Consider the following 19,920-nt stretch of genomic DNA (forward strand, 5'->3'; position numbering starts at 1 on the left):
ACCTTGAACTAACTCCGGCCATTTGTGCTTTTATCGCTTGGGAAGCATGAACGATACATTGAGAATGGATAATGTCATTGAAAGTGAAGTTACAATTAAATGCATTTTGAAAATTTTCCTGGTCACATGCATCAATTCAAGCATTCGTTGGGAATAAGGGAGATTAATTGAGAGTAAGAAATTTTTACTGAACAAAGCTGTACCATTTCTCTTCTATATAAATAGCTAGACTGAACTGTATTCCACATCCATTTCTTAAAAAATTCATAATTCTGTATTATTTGAGTAACGCGAGCAAGTGTTTTTTGTTATCATTTGAAAAATGGGTAGTAGTCAAAGCAGTAGTGGTGGCAAAAGTGGAAGTGGTAGTGCACAAAGTAGCAGTGGTGGTGGGTATGCAATTAGCAAAGGCTCAAGTGGAAGTGGAAGTGGTTCTCCAGCAGCAGCAGGGGGTGGTGCGTATGGAGCTTACATTTCACGGGCAGCATTTGAGAGCAACCCTAAGAGTTACTTCACTGGTCTTCATGCTGCGGAAAAGGCTAAGATTAATAAGTAATTAATGTCATCTGGTCTTGAAGCTGGGGATCACATAAATATAAATATGTGTAACTCTCGTGACTCGTGGCCATCTATATGTGTCACTATTTTCACTATAAATTAAAGCACCTATTATCTAGTAGTATTGTTCTCTTTTTATTTTGTTATGTCCTCGGCCAAGACATCATTTTCGAAGTATCTTTTTTGACACTTTCAATATGCAATAGATTTTATAACTTTTTATTAATTTAAGTCAAGCTAGGTAAAGTCGCGGTTTAATAAGAAAAATATTGCTAATAAGTATGAAACGACGAAACGCTTATTGCTAAATTGTAAGAAAGCGTGTGTGTTCGATTGTATTGATCAACGTTTATAATGCCTGTATTCAGTTCTATTACCATTCGTAATGGATAGTACTGCTGCTTTAACAAGTTCTATTAACACCTTTGTATACACAATTGAACTGGATTTTAGTTAAGGAAATTTAAATGCCTAATCACATATCATATAATAAGGAATACAAAAAATGTTAATAAGGTCAATAGGTAATTTAAATGAATCCAAAATCTGGAGAACCGTTACCAAATTAATGGTAGCAAGATTTCTAGAGAAAAAAAATTGACATAATATCATGTTAACAAATTCTATTTGCAAGAATATTTAAAAAAAAAATTCTAGAGACAAGATTTGTGATACCACCGTCACCAAATTTCAGGGAATATTTCGATTTTTTTTTCGGAAGTTATTAATTTCCTCCAAATATAAGCCCGTTTTGAATTAGTACTAATTTACAGCTTATGAGGATTTTTTAATGCTAAAACCCTAACATTGATGTTAAGTTTTATTAACTTTATAGTAATAGATGTTTATGAAAAAGTTAAACGGGAGATTTTTTATAATAAAAACTGAAAATTTTAAATTTAACTTAACTTATAAAATAAAATTAATTTCTATTTCTATTTCTGAGTGATAATACCAATTGGATTTAGTTGTGTGCTCGGAGAACCAATGAGAAATGCTGTAGAAATTTTATAATTTTGTTTTCGGTTTTGTTTTGTTTCAACGTTGCCTTTAGAATCATACAATGATATAATGCGAATTTGACAATTCTAAATATGATAGGATCCTCACCCTGTGTTGGATGGAGTAGAAGTCGAACATGTAGCCATTGCATCTTGACATCAAAGTAACTGTTGATGATTAATTTGATAGATTAAGAAACTATCGATCGGAAATGGATGTCTACTAGTCGATTGTCAAAAGAATACGGGGATGGAGTAAAAGAATTTATAAGGTTTGGAGTTGAGTCCTTGCTTGAAGTGTTGTTAATCTAATGCAGTTAATGCATATGAGATGGAAGAGCATTTAGTGTACAATGGAATTGATCAAAGCTATACATGTTGGACAAGGTACGGTGAAAAGAGAAACGAGACTGCTGATTATGAGATGCATGATCGTGTGAGAAACACGGCTCCTACTAAGGGTGAGTCTCTGCATTATTCATATATTGTCCATTTCTTTAATATCTGCTCTTCTATGTAGTGTTGATATTTATGTTTTAGTTACTGAAAAAGTTGGATGATAGTAATTGTCTATTTTGTGCTAAAACATATCCCATTTGCTGATGTTGGTTACTTGGTTCATATGGTGCATACCGTAAATGAATGCAACGATATGTTGGATGGGAAAGAGTAGAAATCGAACATGTAATCATTGCATGTTGACGTCAAAGTAACTTTTAATGGATGTCTGCTAGTCGATTGTCAAAAGAATATGGGGATGGAGTGGAAGAGTTTATCAGATTTGCAGTTGAGCATGCAGAAAACCACATTAGAATCATTTGCCCTTGCTTGAAGTGTTGTTATTCAAAGGTAGTTAATGCATATGAGTTTGAAGAGCATTTAGTGTGCAATGGAATTGATTAAAGCTATACATGTTGGATAAAGCACGGTGAAAAGAGAAACAAGACTGTTGATTATGATAGGCAGGATAGTGTGCGAAACAAGGCTCCCACTTAGGGTGAGTCTTGCATTATTCATTTATTGTCCATTTCTTTAATATTATCTATTTATCTATCTGTTTTTAATCTATGTACCATTGATATATATGTTCTAGTTGCTGGAAAAGTTGGAAGCTAGTAATTATTTCTTTTGTGCTAAAACATATTCCGTTTGCTGATGTTGGCTACCCGGTTCATATGGTAAATGGATGTGAATTATATAATGAATGGGAAAGGACCATTTTCTAAGCCACTTTGAAGGCTTCTTTGTGGCTTTTCTGTGGTTATTAGAACTCAAGAATTGGATGTCTTGCTGAGTTTGCCCGCTCTTTTTTTTTTCCCCTCAAACTTGTCTGGTGCATTATTAGTTCTGAGGAATTATTTTCACATGTAAAAATTTAAGGAATATAAATACCCCAAGAGAAATATGTGCTTGGTTTGTTCTGTTTTTAGTTTTAGATTTAGATATTTTACTGATTCATAAAAAAAAATTACCACAGTTCTGTTTGTTATACTTGTTTATCATGTCGTGGTTATGGCAATTCTGCAGCTTGCTGCCTAACTTCGCTACATTTAGTATGATTCAGACAGTGAACTGCAAAATGGAATGTTTAGAGGGAAGCATTGTATATAATCTTTATATAACAAGTGTGGCTTCCCAGTCCTCATCTATTTAACTCAACAAAAATGAAAATTAAATTGATTGTATGCCTGCGAAACTTGATTTGGAATGGATGTTGTTGGACAGAAGTAACAGTTGAGGGAGATGAATTTTGCCTGGCCACTTTGCTAGTTTGATGTTCTGTTTCCAAATTGTCTTTTAGGTTTATGCATTGTTTTATAGACATCATGATATCAGCTTAGGTGACAAAGGCGCAAAGCAATACTGGTTTCATGCTAATGATCTAATTTTCCTCATGCAGTAGACAATGATAAAAACACTGATCCCAAAGCTCAGGCCTTGAAGACAGCTATGGCTGTTAAATCAGGTGGCCAAGTGTTTAAGAAAAAAGCTAAACAGACTAGGACATTACTGTGACATCAGTTACAGGTCACAGACCAAAGACATTGCTGTAAATTTTGAAACTGTTTGGGATATTGCACGTGTGATTCTGAAACTGTTTTTGACTGATATTGCCGTAAATTTCGGCATTTGAGAAAAAAAAAATTGTTGCAGCAACTGTTTGTTGATTCTGAAATATTGTTGATATTGGTGTAAATTCTTAAACTGTGTTGTGGCTTGTTTGTTTTATGTGATAATGAGGTTTGAGAAAAAAATATTGAATCAAAGAAATTTGCCAATACATGCCAAAAGCAATTGCAAATGCAATATATCTGGGTAAGATCATGGTTTAATAACCACCATGTTAGTAAATACGTAAATGGCAGGGACTAGAACACACTAAATTTGTTTTGTCCAAGGATTAAATCTCATAAGTTTTATGTATAGGGTCAAAATACTAAAATACATTCTAATCAGGTTGAAAGACAAAGACAAACTATCAGTAAGTTGTTTATAAATGAGATCAATTTTCTTTGAGCAAGCACTAAGGTTTGAGTTTGTAGATGAAAAAAATGTTAAAAGAATAAATCTTAATAAAAGTGATTAGTCAAATTTTCATGTGAATTAATCATTGACAAAATTAATAAATACTGTATTTTGCTCCTATATATAATATTTAACAGCAGCAGTCACAACTGCCCGGTAAATATTAGAATTGAGTGAGAACAATTGGGGTCACGAAAGCTGAGATTATTGAAAATTAAGGCACCAGTCAAACTCTTGAAGATTTCAATTTTTGCATTCATTCATTAAGATATCCCTCGGGAAGGAAGCATGAAAGATATTGAGAAAAACCATGTGTATATTATCTCATTGAAACTGAAGCTGCAGTTAAATGCATTGGAAAATTTTCCTCGTCAGTGTCGTCACATGCATGAGTTCAAGTATTCCGTTGGAAATAACGGGAGAATTTTAACTACTACTATTGAACAGAGCTTTACTATTTCTCTTCTATAAATAGCGAACAAACTAAGATTGTTTTGACATCCGTTTCTCAAAATTAATTTCCTATCTAGTACTAGTATTTCAGTAACTTTTGTAAGTGTCTGTTGTGATTATTTGAAACATGGGTGGAAACCGCGGTAGCAGTGGTGGTGGGAAAGGTGGCGGTGGAGGAAATTCTAGCAAAGGCGGTGGCGGTGGTGGTGGTGGTGGTTCAGGGGGATATATGAAAGCCCCTGGTGGTGATGGAGCTTACATTTCAAGGGGAACATTTGAAAACAACCCTCAGGGGTATTTCAGTGGCTTGCATGCTGGAGAAAAGGGCAACAAGTAGTGCCATTAATTTGCATTGTTCTAGTGTTTTAAGCTGCATGTTCTCATAATTATGTAACTCTCGATCGTGTTGATCTATGTCACTATATATCAATATATATAAATAAATGCAGCTATTATATATTGTTATGAATTACTATAGTTTGTGTTTTCTCTCCTTGTCAAAGACATCATTTTCGAAGATATATTATTCTTATATATTTTTAATTTTCTGACTTTCTTTACTTGAAAAAGACGTATTAAATCTTTATTGATTTAAGGGAAGTTATGTAAACACATTTTAAGAAATTGAAGTTCTCTTTGCAGTTTGCATCTAATTCTTTGTTAACAAAATTAAACATGCATGAGATCTTACTTAATCAAAACTAAACCCTTAATCACAAATCATATATTATTTGTTTATGATTTACTAGTAAATATTGATAATACAATACAATAATAGTTAGTTAATATTAAAAAAGAAGTATCATTTTCAGTTATAACAAGATCGTACTTATAATTTTTAATTTCTATAATTGTCAATGAGTATTTTGGTACAATTTTTAAATAAATTCATATCACTGTAAATAAATTGATTATTAATATATGTAAAATAATATCGAGTTCTGTTAAATCCACGAGTTATTAAAATTAACGAGTCTATTTCATGTGAGAAAGCTTAATATATATAAAACATTTTTTTAAATAAATACATATCACTGGAAAAGATATGAAGCTGGCTTAAGCTTTTGCCTCTAGTAATTAGCCTAAGCTACATTTATTAGCTTAACTTAGTTTGTGTTTTCATTTCCTTTTTGCTTTCATGTTGATTAATTAAATGACTGAGTTGAGTTTTATATTAAAAGTATGTTATTAAGTAGATTTTCTTAAAAGTGGTTTAAATTTAAAACAAAAATTAAAAGTTTAATTAAGTATAATTATAAATATACACTCATTTTCTCTTTCTTATACTAATTCTATTTTATTTTCTATCTTCCATCAATACATTGGATCCCTCCTTTTTTTTTCGTGGGCAACATCGGATCTTTTATTAATCACTTTAAAAGAAGAAATAATGAATTTATTTAGTTTAATTAGAGGCGTTAAATTTGTCCATGCATGATTTATTCATTTATTTATAATTACTCCTAAAGTCACGAGACTCTTCTTTCTCTTAATATATTTTTCACCTTGTTAATTAATGTATCTCCATTTAAATAATGTCTTTTTGCATTCCATAGGAAGAGACAAAGTGCGAATAAGAAAGGCATTTTAAATTTATAAAAAAAAAGGCATTTTAATGATTTTTTCCTATTTTCATCCAAAGAAATTAATTTACAACATTTATTATTACTAATTAGAAAAAATGTTTGAGTATTTAAGTATATTTGTATAATGAAAAAATTAATATTCTAAATAGATAATTAAGAGGGATTCTTAATAAACTTCCTAAAATGTTCCATTCAGAAAATTAAGGGAATAAACTGAGTAGGGTATATAAGGATTATTAGAAAAATATGTTAACATTCAGTTTCAAGGAAATATAGAGTTATCAGACAAGAAATTTGACATGAGACCCAATAAAAAAACTCAGCATATATTAAAGTGATACTAAAATACGTAGTACAATATCTTCATGATAAAGTTATTTAATATTATCATGAATTTTGATTGGCATGTGCCTAACTATATATAAACATTGTGCATGATACATTAATTGCTTGGATCTCACACACACACACACACATAAAGTTTGAAATAAATAAAAAATCAATGTTTTTTTGTTGAAAAATTTAGGAGATTATATTCCACTTCAAGACCGAAAAAGCCTGGGATTAAAACACCATCCCGTCCCCCTCAATTTTTTAACACAAAAAAAAGGCATTGATTATTTTTTGAATCAATGTATTTTAAATGGTGAATCAGTGATCTACTAACAGTATAATATAATTTATACTATATAATCATAAATTATTATTTATATTACTTTTTAAATATTTATATAAATGGTTTACATTTGTAAATAAAAATTCTCTTAATTATTAAATAAAAATTATAAATATATTTTATATTTTTAAGATAAAAATATATATTTTATTTATTTATAACTTTCTCTTGAGAAAATTATTCTTAAAAATATTTTGAGAGTATATATTATTAGTTCTTTAATTTGAAACAAACTAGTACTCCGTTACATATATACATTCAACAACTTCGGTCATTTATGCATGCTTAGTTTATATCCCTTGGGAAGCATGAAAGATAGTATTGAGAAAACCATGCGTATAGGTCATTTCAAATATTGAAACTGAAAGCTACAGTTAAATGCATATTTGAAAATTTTCCTGGTCACATGCATGCATGAATTCAAGCATTCGTTGGGAACAAAAGAAGAATTTTAATTAATTCTATCATAATTAAGAGTAAGAAATTTACCTGTAAACATTAATTACTATGTACAGAGAGCTTTACCATTTCTCTTCTGTAAATAGCGAACCAACTAAAATTATTTTCACATCCAATTCTTAAAAAATTCCTATAATCAGTTACTGTGGAGCAATTTCCTGTTGTAATAATTTGAAACAATGAGTGATAAAGGCGGTAACAATGGTGGTGGTAAAGGTGATAATGATAATGGTGGTAAAGGTGGCAGAAGCAGCAGCGATGTTAGCGGTAAAAGTGGTGGTGGCGGTGGTTCTGGGGGATATATGAAAGCCCCTGGTGGTGATGGAGGTTACATTTCAAGGGGAACATTTGAGAGCAACCCTCAGGGATACTTCAGTGGTGCATGGTGTGGAAAAAGGAAACAAGTAGTGTACTTTAATCGATCTAGTGGTTAAGCTGTTCTCATAAATATGTAACTCACGTGTTGGTTATCTGCTTCGATATTATACTTATCCTATAAATAAAAGCACGTGTTTCTCCACTTTGTTTTGTTTTGTGTGTGTTTATACCAATACCATAATTAAGAAAAAAAAATAACTATTATATACTACTATTTTTCTAAATTAATTTTGTTATCCCTTCGGCTAAGACATCATTTTCCAAGATATTATTATTATATTTTTATTTTTTTGACACTCTTTATATGTGAAAGACAGTTATTAAATCTTTTTTATTCAAAATCAAGTTTGGTAAACACACTCAAAGAAGTGAGATTGTCTTAATTACTAACATCTACAGTACTAACTTCTTTGTATTTACCCAATTGAACATGAGGATGTTCCTTAAGCAAAACTAAGCCACTAATCACAAACATATTTTTATGACTTATTACACTTACTTTTATATCGTATGGCAAATATATATATTTTATCGATGCAATATGAGTATTAAAAAATATTTTATTAATTTTAATCTTATTCTTTCATTAGGAGATCTAAACTTAAAGGTTGATCTTGGTGAAAAATGAAGGAAAAAGGAAGAAAAAAAGTTGAAGATGATTCGATTTCCTCCATCGGACAATTCAAATCACAAACATTTATTGATGAAAAAGAAAATTCTTACTCAATCCATTTTTGAATTTGTTCCTATTGTCAGATCATTGGGAGTCTAAACAATTTAACGGTTCATATTTTTTAGAGATTAATTTTATTTTTTTAAATTAGCAAAAAATATTTTTTAATACATTAATCTAAAAATTATTTCATTCAACTATTGATTTTGAACTATGTAAAAACCTCAGCTTATTTTAACTTTTTCTGTTCTTTTCTTGTTAATGCTTTTGAAAAAATCATCGAGAATCATTGTATCAAATATAGTATAATCTACCCTCAAATCCAAATAATCTATAAGCTATTTGACTGGATATATATGGTTTTAATAGTTATCATGTGCACATATACACATAAAGGAGGGACAGAAAATTGCAACGCATGCCAAACCTATAATCTCATTCTCAGCAGATTCTGATATCATAGAATCTCGATCTCTTGTATCATGTAACTCTGCTTATAATTCCATTCCACCCACGTGTATGCATTAGCCTCTCTCTCTTTCTCACTTTTTGAATGCTTATACTCAGTTATTAAAACAAAAAAATTATTCATATGCTGTGTATTTGGCTTGATAGGATTGGTTTACGCCTGTCTGCCAGCTAAGGTAGGTACATGTCATTTTTTACTTATGAGTTATCAACAATTTGCAAAGCATTTCTTTATTGCGGTATAATAACCCATCAAGGTTGTAATTATAAGTGCGCATCCTTTGCCCTAATTAGACCTTAATCACCAGTATGGCGGCGACTAATTAATTTAGAAATATAAAATAGTTTGATGTTCCCTTAGAGCCTTTAATTGAATTTTAAGTTTCATAAAACAAATTGTATTTCTTAAGTTACTTCTACGTACAATTAAACAACGGTTGTAAAACTTGATTTCTTAGAGAGAAGTGTGAGAAGGCAGGTAAATTTTAGAAAATTTATTATTTACTCAAACAACTGCTGCTTAATTATGGGAAAGGTGAGCTAGCTAGCTTGTATTTGAAGATATTAACGACAAAAATAACTGGGTTATTCTTAAAAAGGAAAAATACAACAAAAGTCAGGCCTAGAGTGGAGAACTACTTATATATTATTCGTGGTTCAGACCATGCGAAACAAGAGTATAACTTTTTTAGAACATCTCAAATTGTATCAAGTTTTGGGCTTAACTTCAAACCACATATCGACTATTCGGATAATTTTTTTAATAAATGTTTATATATTGGAAAAAAAAATAGGCTTAGTCTCTAGAGTTTGATGATTATGTAATTTTCGTCTAATCTCAACAAATTTTATTACACATTAGGTCCCGCATGTTTAAAAAAAATAGCAAATTTAACCATCATTAATCTATTATCAATTTTTTTAACAAAAATTGTTAACATGACATATTAGTGATGATTAGAGCTAATGAAATGAAAAAAATTGTCCTTATCCACTAGATCAAGTGTGATATATGGATTGGATGGGATCATTCTATATTCTATATGAGTTTTATTTTTTTAAGTCCATCCAAGCCTACTAATGGCATATCGGTCTTATTAATTTACATTAACAATTAGACATCAACTAATGATAGATTAAAATTGTTAAATTTTTAAAAAGTGAAAGATTAAATGTGTAATAAAAAATTTAATAGACAAAATACTACAATCATAAAATTTTAGGAATCAAAAATAAATTTAAACAAAACAAAAAAGAAGGTAAAATTATATATATTAATTTTGATATAAAGTAAAATTAATTTATGTACCTTATAAGATTTTTAAAGAAATTAAATGAAAACAACTTTTATAAAAATTAAATGCATAAATTGATTTGAGGTTATGTGAAAATCTTAACTTTCTTTTTCTTAAAAATATATTTACGAAGAAAGTTATCAAATCATTGTATCAACTCTAGGTTATCAATTTAAATTCTTATTGTATATTCTACCCTTGAATCCAAATAATCTAGAAGCTATTGACGAGATATATGGTTCTTAGAGATATCATAATATCATATGCATACAAGGAGGGACAGAAGGAAGATGCTAAGAGAACAAAAGATAAAGACAAGCCCAATTACACCGCATGACAAACCTATAATCTCTGCAGATTGTGATATCATAGAATCTCTCTTGTACTTATGGTCATAACTATGCTTATAATTCCACCCTCGTGTATGTATGAGACTCTCTCTCTTTCTCACTTGTTGAATTCTTTCCCTTAGGATGCTCAGGTTTGCATCAACAATGTTTGCTCGCTTCCCTGCCAAAACAATAATCCATCCGAGAAAATTAGTCAAAAAGTATAATAATTATTGTAACAACCATGTTTTTGGATAGTGAGAAGGCTAAAACCAGAAAGATAAGAATATTTGTTGAGAAAAAAAAAAGTTAATTAGAGGATTGTCTTGTGCAAGAAAGTCAAGAAATTAAGCTATTCCTCAGTACATTAAAGTCATCTTCTAGTGCACACTTATTGTTCTTAATATCCATTAGACTATATATTACCATTGTCATGATCACTAAAGCTTTGGAATCTTATTTTGGGGTATTTGATGCTGTTATGCCTGCAAAAAGCTTGGTTTAAGGTGCAGAAAGATGATAGAGAGCAAGCCATGATGTCGAATGGTGTTTCTCTTTTGATTTATAAAGGGTCATCTGCTACCTGCCTCGAAAAAAAACCTGATTAGCACTAATATTTAGTAGTGAATGTAGCCACATTGAATATTAATTTATATGAACATGTATGATTCTCTTTCAGCTACCAGCATGACGTGCCTTTGATTAAAGATTATAATAAGAAATCAAGAAGGAAAAGAAGAAAGTAGTAGGACATGTGTATTGTTTGGAGGACTTACACTTGGCAACCCTGTTGACCCATGTTATATTACAGCCTAAGATCTTGCACAGAAACAGATCACTGAGATGATGATGAGATCTGATATAGTATCACATGATCAAGAGTATTAATGTGTTTGATGCGTGCTACATGTCAATGCTGCTTTTGTTTAGGTAATGCAAAAAATATATAATAACATGCATGTGTGTAGGGCTAATTATTTTATTTGTCATGTCATCTGAGTTTAAAATTTAAATTATAATTTGAAACTTTGATTCATTAGCACTTTATTCTCAAGTTTTTCTTTCACTTGAAAAATGAATTAAGTTATTGTTTATTGTAAGAAAAATAAACAAAATTTAAACATCACTTATTAAATTTTCAACGGTTAATTATTCCATCATTACTGTCTAATCATCCATGCATTACCACCATTAATGTGCCTAATCCTTTTCTCTTTAAGTCTTGACTCAAGAATAATTTCATATTTTCACATATGAAGCCTTTTTTTTCATAGAGTATTTGTATTTTTTAGCTAAGATAGATAATTTTGTCAGAATCCGATAAAATTATTATCAATAATAAAAAATAGTCCTAGTGTTCCACTTTGCCATCTATTTTTAAAAAATGTACTGAATGTTAGATATAACTCTAGTTACACTCACACTGGTATAATTTTTTTTATCGTTGTTACACTCATACAATGAAGAAGATACACGCAGACACAAACCTACAACCAGTTTTGAATATGTTATTTATTTATTTATTACTTGTATTTAATGCAACGCAGACACAAACATAATGAAGAAGATACGCGCAGACACCAATACGATCGAGTTTATTTGAGTGCTACTTCTCTACTTTGTGAACGTGTCCAAATTAATTATCATGTACAAGTTCGAAAGTAAAGTCCACATAATTACTCAATTTATGAAATGTTAATTATAATCATATAAATATAATAATTTAACTTGTATTGCTCCCTTTCTTATAATATAGACAAAGGAGTCGGACAAAAATTTGAAAACATTTTATTTAAATTTTTACTAGTTATACGAAAATAGTGTCTAAATTGTACATAAAAAATATTAAAAATGTTTAATTGAGAGAATGAGAAAAGTGAAAGTCTCATTCTTAAAACTCTAACTTATATTACAAGAGTAACTTTAGCTAATTTTCTAATTTTTTTTTTTAACTTATCAATTATTTTAATCAAACACAATGTTTGGGAATTATGTCATCCAAATGATCAACTTTTCTTTTTGAGCCTAGTTTTCAATTTATGTTAATTAATTATTTTTTTAGATAACGCTTACTGGGTGCTATTTAAATAGCCTAGCTGGCTACCATGCAATCGTTGCCCGTAATCGTGGCAATTAATAGAGTTGGCCATGGCATCAAAATTTTCCATTAGAGATACGAAGTTAAAATTGGAAAATTTGCACTGGTGACACGAACCACTAACCATGCCGATGCCATTAGAGCAAGGCACAATCCTCCTATAAGATTCAGTTTAAGTCTGATTAGTTGGCACAACACAAGAGCACCTAGAGTCACCAAAATGTCCATCTCAGGTAGATTCCTTGACAAATTCACAATCGTATCTTATCCTTTAATGTATCAAAGTGGTAGGGACTTAATCATGGAAACAGAAGAAAAAGGCAAAAGGAAAATAAAGATAAAAGAACCCTTGTTATTTTCAAATGATTATGTAAAAGGTGACAAAAACATATATCTTAGTTAAATATTCTTTGCTTTTTTCCCCCTCCACTTAAGCTAATTAGGCTGAACGACACGTATACCACCATTAATGGAACTTTTTTCTTCATATCAACAAATGTAACTAAACGAGTAAACCAATATTAAATCGATAAAATATAAAATGTTTATACTTTGATTAATAATTGTTTCATAAACAGACAGTTATTAAAACAGATAAATTAGAAAGATTTGAGACGAAATGATGAGAAGGCTAATTTCTGGTGCTGGTTATTTTATCACTCGACTATATCAAAGTGGTACTTAGCAATATGTTTCTTCAGTATATAAAAGACTTATAGGGAAAACAGTTCTGTACCTCAAAATAAAAGGCAATTTCTATTTACACCTCTATTCTTACTAAGTACACCCCATACCCCTCTCTATCTCTCAGTTACCCATTATAACCTTTTTCTTAAAGAAATACACCCTTTACTTTTCATAAATATATTTTTGAAATTACATATATTTATTTTGAAAATGTATCTCTAAAACTAAGATTCATAATTCTAGAGATATACTTCCGAAATAGATATATATTTTTCAATAAAATATCACGTAAGAATTAAAATGATTAATAAAAAAAATGATAAACATTTATTTTATACTCTTATTTTTATCCTATCATTATGTTCTTTAAATCCTATCTAAAATCTTAATTTCACTTATCTTTATTATTTTTTAAACTCAAATTTAAACTATCTTCATCATATATTCATTATATAATACTATATTTTTATTATTATTATACAATATTTTATATTTTCTTTCATGTAACAATTCATTTTAAGGTACATTCATCACTAACTTCATGTGACACTAAACCATTGATGTAGACTTGAATTAGAAAATGAATGAACACACTTAAAGGAAAGATACCATTGTTAAAAGCTTTGCTTTGTAATTAAGGTATATAATATATAAAATTAGTGATAAACATATCTTAAAAACGCAATGTCATATAAAGAAAAACACAAAATATTATATAACAATGATGAAAATACAATATATGATATAGATAGTTTAAAATTAGGATTTAAAAAAAATAGATGAAAATAAGATTTTAAATAAAACGTAAAGAACATGAATGATAAGATTAAATGTAACTTCACAGATACATTTCCAAAAGGCAAAAGAGGTGTACTTGTTTAACAAAAAGGGTATAATGGGTAATTGAAGGCAAAAAGAGAATACATTGGTGTACTTAAAAAAATGAGGGTGTAAAGAGCAAGAGTTAAATAAAATACGCGGCTCACACCATTTCATCATTTGTTTTTTCCTGCTCCCTGTCACCATTTTCTTTGGCATTCATATGAGAAAACTGAATCAAAAAAGCATGGCCGGATTTTAAATACATTACGATATTAAACCATTAAATAATCTGGGGGGAGGATAAACTTCAAAATTTTGTTTCCTCCGAGTTGCAAAAGTGGCATATAAACAACGTGAAAAAAGCCTAGCTCTAAGGAAATCCATAGTCTTGCCTTTAGTCGGGCATCAAAGATGCTAGAAATGTAACTATTGATCAATAAATTCTGTGTGGCTCGGGGCACCCTTGCCTTAACCCTCCGGAAACAAAATTACGGAGGAAAAGAAGCATCATTTTCAGATGAATGTAACAATACTCTACCAATTTCAAATATGTTTTTTGATAATATTACACCAGAGGTGTGTCCTAACAGTCGAGTATGATACAGAATCCAAACCTACGATGTGCATAGGAGGAAGATACAGATGTTAAATCTACTATATTGATACGGATCGGATACATATGCTATATCTACGACTCAGGCCACACTGAAACGGTCTTTGATATACAGAACTACGCATCTGAAACCATCTTATATTACAGAACTACACATGGGAGGATCAGAAGTCTTCATATGCTAACTAATCGAGGTAGAAGCGACTCATATATCCATGTCAGCAAATATCTCTTCATCGTACTCATTGTGTATATCATCAATAAGCAGTCCGTCAGCAATCAAGTTACTGCCACAAATAGCATCGTGCTAGGGATGAATATAGATGCAACCAAGAAGTAGATTAAGAAAAAGAGATTATGAAATTTCCAACTCACCTAAAACAACTGAATCGAAAAGATACAATCCGCTTAAGCTTTCTATTGTAAAACAAGAAATTAAAGGACCATCTGTAGCAAATAGAAAAGACAGTTATTGGAATAACCTATAATAGGAAAAATGATGTTCATAACAATTTTAACTTTTATGTTTATGTGATAAAGATAACTTTACATTGTTCCTCCACTCTCTAGTAATGGATCTGCTTCAAAATCAGGGACATAACCGTAAATATCACAATCCACTAACTTCACCACCTGCACCACAAGGTATCACAGAAGTGCATCTTGATATCTCTAATATAATTCACATTTTAAGGAAACCATACCTCATCAAGGGCCTTGAACAAGGTGTCCAGCAAAGAAGCACCCCCAACAGTTTCAGCCCATTCCTGCATAGACAAGTCAACCAAAACCTTGGTTAAGAAACTCGCTGCAGGAAAACTGATCATTATTATCAAGTAACATATACTAATTTTTGGCAACAAAAGAGCCACAGACAGAATGAGATATGTAGAATATCGTTTCACATTACTGTCAATGTCAAACATCTCAATTACTCTCAATATGTTTTCATTGTAGGGGGATACATTATGCCTTTTTCAATCCGTGAGAATCTTAAGATACCTGGTGATGGAGAAGTTCTACTTCTACTATAGTCTGAGTAGTAAACCACTCAGGTAAGAACATAACATGTGCAACAGCATAACCATATATAAGATGTTGGATTTGAAGAAAAATTTACAAAATTAAATGTGGACAGTTACAACTTACAAAAACTCCAGAGTGTTTGAGAGTATGTTTGAAATTCTCCTAAGGATAATCTCTTAAAATTCGTTCCATATGTCAACATTTGTTTCCTGATTTGATTAAGATTAGGAATCTAGTATTAATAAGAATAAGGATTATCTTTTTTATGTGCCTTATTGTGTATCAAACACACCCTTAGTTGTGGTCTCCACATTTCGTTATAATTCATGCTTTGTTTCCTTATTTAATTTAATTAGAAATTTAGGATTAAGTGTCTAGAAATAATATAAATAGGGTTCGGTCAGTGTTTGTATTTTATTTCACTTTCTATATACAATATCATAATAATATTATTCAGAGTCTTTTTCTCTTTCTTCTCCTTCCCTACCTAAACCCTACAAGTAATGTTAGAAATTGAAAATGCATGAGACTATTAAGTCCAATCATGCCTGGGAATCATACCAAATATGGGACTCCGAAGTAGTTAATACCAACAAATTATATACCCAAATAATCTTATGCCAAGACATCCAAGATGCCTATGAGATTTCAGCATATCAAACACCTAAGGGGCAAATGGATAATGCAAACAATAAAAAAAATTCTTAAAACAAGACATAGACAATAGTAGCACCTTGGAAGCTTCATGCATGTAGGTATCAAAAATCTGCTTAAAGCTGTCCCGTGATTCCTCTGTGAAAAACTGGTGAGCCTTAACTGCACTAAAAACCATTACACGTGTATGGTATTATAGGGAAAAAAAACATAAGCATATTCCAGCATAATCACAAAGTTAAAGCAAAACTGTTCAAACACTTAAATGACAAGAAAACTTGGGAAATGGAGAGACTTGAACTCTCAGCTTCTAGAGCAACAGTTTTCTGAACTGTCTGTCAAGCCTTTTTGACAACACTCCCAACACAACAAAAAAAGGATTATATAGTGGGTTGCCATGTCGCCAACAAAGCTGACAGTAGCATTACCCATAATCCTCCTTTTTTATAATATTATAATATAGATAATAATAGAGAAATATCTATGATGCAACATAAGATACTGAGGTACCTGAAGTCATAATCGGGATACATGTGATACAGGGTTAGAACCAGGTAAACCAATGTCTTTCGGCTGGAATGAAAGAACAAAAAAATGAAAACATTTAAAAGAGACTTCAGGGCTGATTTTCACTTTCCTGAACCTATCTAGATAGTAAAGGCCACCTGGTTCTGGTTAAGAAGGTTTGATCTGGTGAGGAGGAATCAGTGTCGGATGATTTCCCAAGATAATCAAGAATCTGAAATTGAAAAGGTTCAAATAATAATTAATCAATTGGAGGGCTTATTCCATGATCAAGTATAGAAAAGTTTAAATAAATAAATTGTGGCTTCGTGCATCAATTGTTTTTTTCTTTTCACATGATGCGTGTGATATTTTCTGGCAATTAACGGATGTGAGAAGGGAACTTTTGCTTAACTAGGAAGACATGTTATTAGAACAAAAAGAAAAAAAAAAGTCTAAAAGATTGTGAATTAATTATATACTTAATTCTACTTCTAAAATACAAAAAAAAAGCTTGTAGAGCAAAGTTTACAGTGAAGTGAGAGATGCAATATATATTTGCATCAATCTACCTCTGTCTCCAAACTGATGGAGAGTTTTTTATCCGATCCAGCATGTTTGCCTATAGAAAGAAAAAAAAAAAGACACTAGAATTTGTTAATTACTACCCCAACCAAAACCAACATAAAAAAAAAAAAAAAAGCAATTCACTTGTTCCTCCTTACAACTATAAGCTTCAAGGCATCCTTTGATAGTACGTTCTCCCAGATTCAAATTACCCAAGAAATCATTAAGCCTGAAAACGTTTTTACGAGACTATCATATACCCAAATTATTCAACATAATTCAATTCAACTTCGCTTGAAATTAAAAATACCGATCTAAAGCAGAACACTCCAGGAACTTCATGACAAATTGATCCGACGATTCCAATTTGACCGATTAGAATTGCAGCGAAAACCCTTGTTTCCCGTCAAAGCGACTCTCCCTACAAGATTATAGCGCTATCAGAAATTGCGAACAGTCCGAAACAATTCAAGACGTTCAAGCATTGGCTATACGTGAAAGAGCGTCACAAAAACCATTAAATTCGTACAACGGGTCAAAGTCAAAATTAGGAATCCAAAGCATGTTAAAAAGAAAGAAAATCCGAACAGGAATGGGAACAAGACAGAAAAAGGAAAGTACCGGAGACAGATATGAAGAAAAATTGTTTGGTATGATGACGATTAGGAAAGATCATCAGCGAAATTCGGATTTTAGGGTTTGAAAATTTTCTGGCGATAAAGAAAGGGTTTCGAAGCGGTGAAATTCGAATATTCGATTTTTGATTTGAGATTTTGAGATGTGGATGAGATTGAAATTGAGGTTGGTGGACGTTCGAGAATAAAATCTTGAGGTAGGCATGATGTTAGCTGAGACTTTAGAGAAGTAGCAGTAAATGGGCCAACATGGGGAAAGCCCAGCCCAATTCATCGGATGATCATAAGTCCAACAAATGGACTTTTAGGCGTGGACCACTTCATATAGGGCAACCCCCCAGCGGCAACTAGCCTATCTAAACCAATCATGATTCTTTTTAATTTAATTAAAATACACTTAGAGTAAAGAATTTTTATATGGTTAAATTATTCTATAGGTCATAAACAAAAAAATTCTACCTTCACAAAAAAGAAAAACAAAAAAACTCTATGGGTCCTTAAACTATTTAACATCTTTTTATTAGGTCCTTGAGTTATTATTTTTATCAATTGATTCTTTAAATTTCTATTTGTTTTTCTTAATGAAAATCAAAATCCATTATAAATATTGAACTGAGGTAGGGGCCAAAATTATTGACGGAGGAACTAAAATTACATAATTAGAATATTTGAAGGACCTAATTCACACTAATGAAATTTAGGAGGCCAAAATTCTATAATTAAAATAACTAATAAACTAAAAATGTCATTAAGCTTAACCATTTCAATACAATTTGCCTCAAATTTGATTGTAAGTTCGAAATAGTATTAAAATTCTTAAAGTCAGTTCTAGGATTGTAATTCTGTAATAAATGGTGGAGAAGGTGTTAGAAGGCAAACTAGTCAAATGTTTAATCTAGACGTTACAAAATATAGTTAATATCGGAGGGTTCTTACACCAAATACACAATTATACATACATAACTATGGCACTCCATAACATAAAAGATGCTTACGCCAATACACTTAATGATGAGTCGAATAAAAACTAAAGAGGAAAATGGTTATTTTACTAAATAATCAACAAATAAAAGGTAAATTTTAAGAATCTTTCAACGAGTTATAAAAGAAATAGGGAAAGGAAAGGAAATCAAATGTGCAATCTATTTGTCACAATTGTTCTTTCTTAGTTGAGGGTATGTTTGGATGGAAGTTTTTCTATAAACACCTTTATAAAAAAATAAGAATAAAAAAATAAAATGAGTTTTTTTATAGGCTAAAATTAGTTAACAAAGTTTTTTATTAGTTAATTTGTAAAAATCAGTTTATATAGTTTGTTTAAAAGATGAAAAGATATCTATAAATTGATTAATGGAAAGTTAATTTCAGCTAATTAAAAAGTTAATTTCATTTTTTTACTTATTTTTTTCTTTTAGAAGTGTTTTTAGATAATGTTGAACACCCAATTGAAGAAAAATGATAAGGAAATATTTGATAGATGATATGTTTGTTCACACTCAAAAAGCATGATTTATGAGAAAATCAATTTTAGAAATTATGATTTGTGTGAACGTATAAAATACTTTTAATTTATCTTAATATGTTTTATGAGAATTAAAAATTTATATAAAATACGTGACTAAAACTTTTTCTTTCACTCGAAAAAGTTGTATTCTCGATCTTTTTCTTGAAAGTATTTTTGGGAAAAAGTAAACTAAAATTGATTATCAGAAATCATAATTTTTGACAATCTTTTCTTATTAATTACATACTAAACATAAGAATCATAATTTTTCACATTAAAATTCTTAAGAAATTAAAAACTTTTTGCCTACCCAACACTAAATAGTTTTGTTTAAATTTTGAAGGAGTGGGGGAGTGAAACAATGTTGTGCACACAAGAGAAGAGTTAATAATAAGGAAAGTTTTATTT

The 19,920-nt window shown here is 30.4% G+C and overlaps 1 protein-coding gene and 1 long non-coding RNA gene across 2 annotated transcripts; both read right to left on the minus strand.

Moving 5' to 3' along the window:
- Positions 1-10,296: 10,296 nt before the first annotated feature.
- LOC121174289 (uncharacterized) lies at positions 10,297-10,993 on the minus strand. The gene is made up of 2 exons (XR_005890280.1): positions 10,829-10,993; positions 10,297-10,583 (listed from the first exon to the last, which is right to left on the minus strand). It is a non-coding gene; the product is annotated as an uncharacterized lncRNA (long non-coding RNA).
- A 3,557-nt stretch (positions 10,994-14,550) lies between these two features.
- LOC100793226 (repressor of RNA polymerase III transcription MAF1 homolog) lies at positions 14,551-18,202 on the minus strand. Its single transcript, XM_003555891.5, has 11 exons — positions 17,995-18,202; positions 17,684-17,794; positions 17,532-17,602; positions 17,379-17,428; positions 16,968-17,041; positions 16,813-16,875; positions 16,382-16,469; positions 15,327-15,389; positions 15,173-15,255; positions 14,998-15,069; positions 14,551-14,909 (listed from the first exon to the last, which is right to left on the minus strand). The coding sequence occupies exons 2-11, from the start codon at positions 17,713-17,715 to the stop codon at positions 14,828-14,830; spliced, it is 678 nt and encodes a 225-aa protein (XP_003555939.1). The 5' UTR covers positions 17,716-17,794; positions 17,995-18,202; the 3' UTR covers positions 14,551-14,827.
- Positions 18,203-19,920: the final 1,718 nt, after the last annotated feature.

Source organism: Glycine max, chromosome 20 (genome assembly GCF_000004515.6).
Source record: "Glycine max cultivar Williams 82 chromosome 20, Glycine_max_v4.0, whole genome shotgun sequence".
In the NCBI taxonomy this organism is placed as follows: Eukaryota; Viridiplantae; Streptophyta; class Magnoliopsida; order Fabales; family Fabaceae; genus Glycine; species Glycine max.

Bases quoted from the DNA above. Each gene is read 5' to 3' on its own strand.
- LOC100793226 (XM_003555891.5), bottom strand. From the start codon at position 17,715: ATGAAGTTCCTGGAGTGTTCTGCTTTAGATCG. The intron at 15,256-15,326 runs GTATGGTTTCCT...CTTGTGGTGCAG, and splicing joins TGTTCAAGGCCCTTGATGAG to GTGGTGAAGTTAGTGGATTG. The intron at 14,910-14,997 runs GTGAGTTGGAAA...TATTTGTGGCAG, and splicing joins TTTCGATTCAGTTGTTTTAG to TAACTTGATTGCTGACGGAC.